A 7,291-nucleotide genomic window follows, 5' to 3' on the forward strand; every position below is an offset into this window, starting at 1 on the left:
AGAGTCACAAAAACCAGGGTATCCCTGGTTGTGTCAGTCTTCTACAATTACTCCTTGTATAGACAGATTGAATTCTTAGAAAGAGAGCATAGTGTCTGGCTCTGTTCTTAGCTTTTGAGTGGCTTACAACAGTATCCTGGATGACTACTCTTATCTGTAATGTAATTCATTGCACAAGGAGGTGCTGGGTTGAGTGGGAGATGATCTGGCTGTGTGGAGGGATTTATGGTCTGGCACAGTTCCGCCAGGTGTGATTTGCTGAATCTGTGGCAGAGTAGAGGAGAGGTAAATGCTGGCACCTTTGCAAAAGGACAGCTTTGTAAATATTCTAACATATGGGAGGACTGTCTTCCTCCTCCCTCCCCACTTCTGTCATTTTTCCAGGACTTGTGCTCAGGTATGCATGTATGTAGTTGCATACATGCCAGGGCAGTGTATAGTTTTACTGAGCATGGGCATTCTGTGTGCAGAAGCTTATACGTTCACAAAGTAAAGCCAGGGCCAAAAACAGCTGGGCACATGGCTAGAAAATTGCCATTTAGATGCACAAAGGGAAATAGAATTCCACCTTAAGTACCTCTATTATAGAATTATAGTAAAGTAGGGCTGGACTTTCAGAGGTCATCTTGTCCACCTCCCTCTCCCCCACCCCACCAGAGAGGATCAATCCCTATCCAAACCATGCTATATAAATCCATTTCCTAACATTAGTAAAACTATACAGTCAATTATGTAGCACCTTAACTTAGCACGATAAATCAGGGAAACAACAGTGGCCAATGGCCTGCTACTGCAAGAGTTGCCAAAATATGCTTGAGATCCAAGGAAGATGGCAATGCCCCCCACTACAGAGGAAGACAAAAACACTCACAGTCTGTACCAATCTGACCATGGGGTAAAATTCCTTCCTGATCCCAAATGTAGTGATTGGTTTGACTCTGAATGGGAGAGGTGAGACCCTCTAGCGTCCAGGAACAGGATCACCCTTACAGGTGTCTTCTCATTCTTACATGCACCCGAGGGGCTAATAGAATCACTTCTGCACTTCAGTTAGGTAACTCAAGAGTTGTCGCAAGTTGTACTTTGACCGTCCACTAAGTGAAATAGAATTCTGCCAAAAGTCCTTTACATTCTCAGAACTGTCTGTCTGTCTGTCTCTCTCTTGCTGATAATTCTGTATTCCCAAGAGGCCTCTGACCTTGCTTGAGTCTGTTTAGGAATTTTAGCATGCTGTATTTATTCACATGCAACACACACCTTTTCTCCAAAAATTAGACCCCCAAAATTAGGGTGGATGTCTTAAGCAGGAATGGTTGTTTTTTTTCTGTTCTGGATAGAAGCACCCTGATTTGCTTCCTGCTCCACTAGGCAGCAGCAGTGGCATTACTATCCAGGCAACTGTGGAAGTCAGTTCCCACAGCTCATTGTTCTTCACTCCACAGGTGTTGACCATCATCTCTCCTTTGCAATGGTCTTGATGTTCCACTAATCAACCAGTTTCAGCAGTTTTACTAGCTGCTAACTGCTCCTAGTCTTCTCCTATTTTACAGCCCTGGAGACTTTAGTTCTTTTCAAAATCATAGATCCACCCATGGAGACCAGTCTTCAGGAGAAGCTAGGGTTTCAGCTTTTAGTTAAGCAGGAAAGGGAAGGTAAGCTGACTGATCATTAGGCTCTGTCCCTGCTCTATGCAGCCATTACTTTGATTTTTTTCTTCATTCTGCCTTTCAAAAACAAGGTGTGTAACTTATTTGGGGGTGTTTTGTAATGCAAGAAAATATGGTATCTTGTTTACTTCAAAATTGTTTCTCAAAGACAGAGGGATGACTGTTTATACAGCACCTCTCCCCTGGGAAATCCCTAAATCAGAAGTGCATAATTGTGATATGACTGGTAGCCTATGTCTAGGTGAAAGTGGGCCAGGCCTGAGAGGTTTTAGTGCAATATTACTGTATTGGGACAGAGGATGAGAAAACAGTATGAAGATGCTGAGGTACAACTACCCACAAATAGTCACTCAGATGAACTGAAAAAATTAAGGTTTGGGGTTTTTTTGGTTAGGAAATTGTAATGTGTTAACCTTAAGAGCTGAGCCACAGACCTGTGTTCTAAGCTTCCCCTATCCAGGGGAGGAGCCTGGAAAGATACATACTTAAAAAAAAAAGGTGTCAGGTGAAGGATATGTTTTACGCCCAATACCGGTTGTACTGTTGCTTATTTTATTTCTTACTTTCTATAGTTTTGCCAGTTGGGCATTTCATCTTTAAGAAAGCACGGAGAAATATGTTGTATTTTTTGTCACATATCAAATAAATCCAAATGCACCTTGTTTATGTTGCATGCTTTGCTGCTGGGTCTAGGATTTCCAAAATTCAATATTTTGCTTGTAAGATCTTAATTGGATTTCCCTAAACATACTGTGTGTAAAACTGTATTTTTTTTAAATTTATCTAACTACAACAGAGGACAGTAAAGCATATATTGCCTTTATATCTAAATGTTATTCTTCTTTTCCATTTTATTCTCAGGGGGACCTCTGGATCTCATGTCATGTCGAGTGATTGCTGCAGGTACTAAAGAGATGGCCATGTTTGTAGCTCAGGAAATACAGACTATTGACTACAGACGGGATGATGAGAACTGACCAAAATGAAATACTGTGAATAGTAAAGTGAAATCTGGTTTTCTGAACTATGTAATTTTTTTCCAGGATGGACAACTTAGAGGGAATATGGTTGTGAGCTTAGGCCACAGGTGGGCGAAATGCGGATGCGGCCCACCAGGCCATTCTATCCAGCCCGCGGGGCCCCTAAAATATTTAGACAATTAATATTTATATGTCCCTGGCTGCCTGTCATGCAGCCCTCGATGGCTTGCCAAAACTCAGTAAGCATCCCTCCACTCAAAATAATTGCCCACGCCTGACTTAGGCACTAACTTTGTTTTTTTCCAGTGGGTGCTTGCAGGCAGAAACCCCCACCCCCCCCAAAAAATGTGCTTTAATGTAAACTCAGCACACATTACTTCAACTCGGCTCTGCAGCACCTGTAAAGGTCAGGCACTTTAATGGGGCTTTTTTGGCACTTTTATCTAATAATGGAATTGGTTTTTGCTAAAAGCGCCAAAAAGCACTGCTGAAGCACCCAGTCTTTACAGGCACTGCAGAGCTGGGTTGAAGTAACATGCTGCTGCTTCTGGTAAAGCATGTTTTGTTTATTTTTTTAATGTCTTGACCATGGCTCATGAGTGCTGAGCACCTGCTAGTTTTGTTTGCTGAGTGCTTGAGACCCAGAGCACCCATGGAGTCGGCACCTATGATTGTGAGAGCAAGCTTTCTGCACAGATTTTCTGGGTCAAATTATTTTTTAAAAATTTATTGCAATGAAGAGGTGTGGGGGAAAAAAGAGATGTTTTAAACCTCTAAGGTTAACAATCCTTTTCAATATGCATTTATTTCAGTGGTAACTTTTTTATATGATCACATGTAATATCTGTTTCAGAATTAAGTCACGGTTTCACATGCGTAGGGTTGGAAGCAAGTCTTTTGTAACATATGGAGTTAAAAATAAAACTTTATTTTTACAAAACACAGATCTCAGGTAAATGAGCTTTAGAACTGTAATATGAAACAAATAGTAAAAATATGTGCCTATAATAGCCTTGTTCAGCAGTACTTAATGCAATATAAAGTGACATTACTCTTTTCTAACTATGTTAAAATTATATATCCATATTGGCAGGGTAGTGTTTGTGTGCGTGCATGCTCACTCTCTCTCTCTCTCTCTCTCTCTCTCTCTCTCTCGGAAGTTTACAGTGATTTTATATAGTGGAGAAAAATAAAAAGGCTGATTTTAGATATTCTTCTCAGGGAAGAGTATCCGTTACTTCTACTGTGTTTATTAACCAAAATGGTTAGTAATAAAATCTGGTGAAAACAGGGAAAACATTTCATCAGTTATTTTTTTTCACATTGTTCAACCAGCTCCAGTTTATGATTCATGTCAACCATTTAGGCCCAAATCTGACAGTCCTTATTTGACCTTTAGTAAGATCTCAGTCCTGCAAAGACTAAGTAATTGTGATTTCTAGGCAAAGTGCTTACTACCAGAAGGGCTGACGCCAATGGGTCTATTCACAGTAGTAAGTACTGTACATAGTAGTATGGTAGCCTGACAGAGTTCTGTGTCAAGAAAGTGTTGACCTCAGTGGATGTTTTGCTGGAGTAGGAACTACAGTGTTTCATCCATAAAGGCCAATTATTAAAAATAGGTGCCTAAGCTATGCTTGCAAAAACATAATTGTAAATACAGAGAGGACATTTCACATATACAATTGTAGCCACCTTTTCTGAATGGCTAGAAATCATGTAAAATTAATTTAATAAATCTAAAAGCACAGGAAATCTGTGCAACTCTGGTTTTATGTTCAACAGTTGTGTTCATTTTACCAAGGTTTCTATTTAGATTATTTTTTTAAAATGTGTAATCTCAGTGATAAAATGGCACTACTAGATTACTTATACTGTAGCGTCCAGAAAACTATTTGAGATTAAATATGGGGATTTACTTCTAGCTTTTATGTTGCTCAGATTCAAGTTAAAAACCTTTCTGAAATAATACAAAATAAATCCACAAACCCCATAAGCCCACAAACCCAAATGGGCCAAAGCTTATGTTTCTAAATTGCATGTGTGGACTGTAGATAAATGCCTATGCATAATTACCCACTTTGCATACACAACTAAAGAATACAGTATGAAAAATAGTAGTCTTGCATGTTTTTTTTCTACTGTGAAAAATGTTTGGGGATTTTTTTTCATTATAACTTATATGTTGTATTTTTAAATGAGAAATGCAAAATACTGGGCACATCTACACATTCATTAATGTGTCATAATTACAACACATGAAGTTTAGTACCTGTAATAACAGGTACTAAGCTTAATGCACTATAACTAATCAGCACAACTGCTCGTTAGCGCAGATGAACACTTTTTTGTGACGTTAATGTGAATTAGACTGAGCCTACTGTGCATTAGTACTGTTTTGCCAGCCACACTAATGCTGTGTAGAACTAGTCTTCTGCGTATTAAGCATCTCATGTAGATGCACACACTGACTGAACAATAGCCAAAATTTAGGTCTCTGATTCAGCAGAACATTTAAGCACACTGATGTATTGCCTAGCTCCATGACCGTATTATTTCCTTGTACTCCCTGGTCTGCTTCTATCTCCTGTCTTTTATTTTACATTTAGATTGTAAGCTCTTTGGAACAGGAACTGTATTTTATTTGGTGTTTGTAGAGTGCCTAATACAGTGTTGTTCAGTTCATGACTAGGTATATATGTACTACAATAATACAAGTAATGAATAAACATGGTTTCATTGGCTTAGTTTTCATTCCATCCAAGCACAGGTCAGATCCAGGGTAATGAGAGATTTAAGGAGAGGGCTGAATCTCCAGGCACCTACTCTAACTTCCGTCATTCACATAAGCCCTGTAATGTAACTTACACTAGCAGAGGATCAAGTGTAGCAGAGCTGGGCTTCCTCATGCCCCCTCCCATCTCTGCACTCTCCCCAGATAAGCTGCTTTTTTTCCTTTTCTGGTAGATGGACAGCTGGTGTAGACATCTCTCCACCCTCGGCAAGCTTCCCCTCAGCATAGCTTCCATGCATAGAGAACCTCTGGCCAGTCTATTTGAACTCCCCAACACTTGCAATGCAGGGTGACCTTACTAAATAAACCAGAGAACCTGTCCTGTTGAGTTCAATGACACATGCAAGTGCTTTGCTGAAACAGATGCTTTGTGGAGGTGGGGATTAACTAAGGAGGGGGGAACATCCACAAATCCAGTTTGAGATTCACCTGTTTCTTTGGTGAGCGCAATTGATGAGTGCCTCAAACTCCCACTGATGTCAGAGGAAGGAGCAGATGGTCATAGTTTTAGTGAGACTGACCAGGGGTAGTCCCACATTTTTTATTGAAAATAGTTTTATCCGTTAAGTTCTTAGAGATAAATCCTGTCCCAGATTTTGTCCTTCCCTTCCATCTTCTCATGCTTGCTAGCTAAACCTTTGTTTTCTATAAATTTTCCTTGTCAACTTTCCAGTGTAAGCTTTAACCTAATACTGTATGTGAGTCAAATCTTTAAACGTTTAGCTATTTTTGCTTAAATAATATCAAGCTTTTAACTAATTTTCCAGCACTTGTAAAATATGTAGTTTTTCATTTTTAACAAAATTAAGATGTGAAAGTTTACAGTCCATTTTGTGTACTTTGGATAGTTTTAAATCATGCTTCAGCCTTTTTATATTATTTGAAGGCTAGTTTATGAAGCAGAGATAGTATTTAAATACAAAAGGAAAAAAACAAATGCTTAACTGTTCAGAAAAGCTGTTCCCTATCCAGGGTGTTAAAACCTGCATTGGCGTTTTTCCCATGGTAGCGCCTGGAGGAATGTTGATGGAAAGGGCAGAAGAGAATAAGAGTCAGAGACATCTCTGATATATTTTGGAGTCATATTCTTGCATGCTGTCATTGGAGTGGAAGGGAAAAAAAATTGGGTTTGGTTTTTTACAAGAACTTAGGAATGTGGAACTAGAACAAGCCTCCCAGTCCATGCAGCCACGTTCCTGGCATTCACAGACAGCCCTGTGGCCCAAGTAGCCACAAAACTATTCATTTTAACCCCTCTCACATGCAGCAGCCACAAAGCACCCTATGAAAAAACAAGCTCTACAGTGAATCTCAGAGACAGTGCTACTCATACTTCCCTGTCTCTACTAAAAATACCCCACGTAGTATACACTAGTGTTGCATTAATCTTTTTCATGATTGCACCACAGGTCATGCTCATTTTCTGTGAGCAAGTCACCATCTAATGGAAAAAGTATTAGTTCTTAAGTGCATGACTCTGTAGTTTTGACTTTTACACTTCATACAATTTCTCTTACTCAACTCCATAAGGTTATCTAATTCTTTCTCTATAATAATCTGATCCTCTTCTGTATTGGAAATACTCCACAGCTTTGCCTCCCTGTAAATTTTACAAACAATGAGCTCTTCCAACCAAAGTTGCTAATGAAAATTTAACTGGAATGGGTTCTCGGCTTATTACAGGTATTGTGGTCATCTGACATGTTTTTAAAATGTTCTTTGGTGGGTTGCAGCTTCTTATGCTTTGTCTCTTCCCAGAAATTGTTTTGGAACAATGTATAAAGCACAACGTTTTTAGCTGTTTTTCTGTTGCCTGAATGTAGAAAATAAAAGAATGACCCTCTGCTGGA

General features: G+C 39.3%; 1 protein-coding gene across 1 annotated transcript in view; it reads left to right on the forward strand.

The window, feature by feature from the left end:
* IMPA2 (inositol monophosphatase 2) overlaps positions 1-7,291 on the forward strand; it is a 28,505-nt gene extending 21,214 nt beyond the window's left edge. Inside the window, exon 8 of the mRNA XM_006036343.2 lies at positions 2,529-7,291. Coding sequence (XP_006036405.1) covers positions 2,529-2,644 — 116 coding nt within the window. The 3' untranslated portion in view covers positions 2,645-7,291. The remainder of the gene's footprint in view (positions 1-2,528) is intronic.

This window comes from Alligator sinensis, unplaced genomic scaffold, assembly GCF_000455745.1.
Source record: "Alligator sinensis unplaced genomic scaffold, ASM45574v1 scaffold1143_1, whole genome shotgun sequence".
Lineage (NCBI taxonomy): Eukaryota > Metazoa > Chordata > Crocodylia > Alligatoridae > Alligator > Alligator sinensis.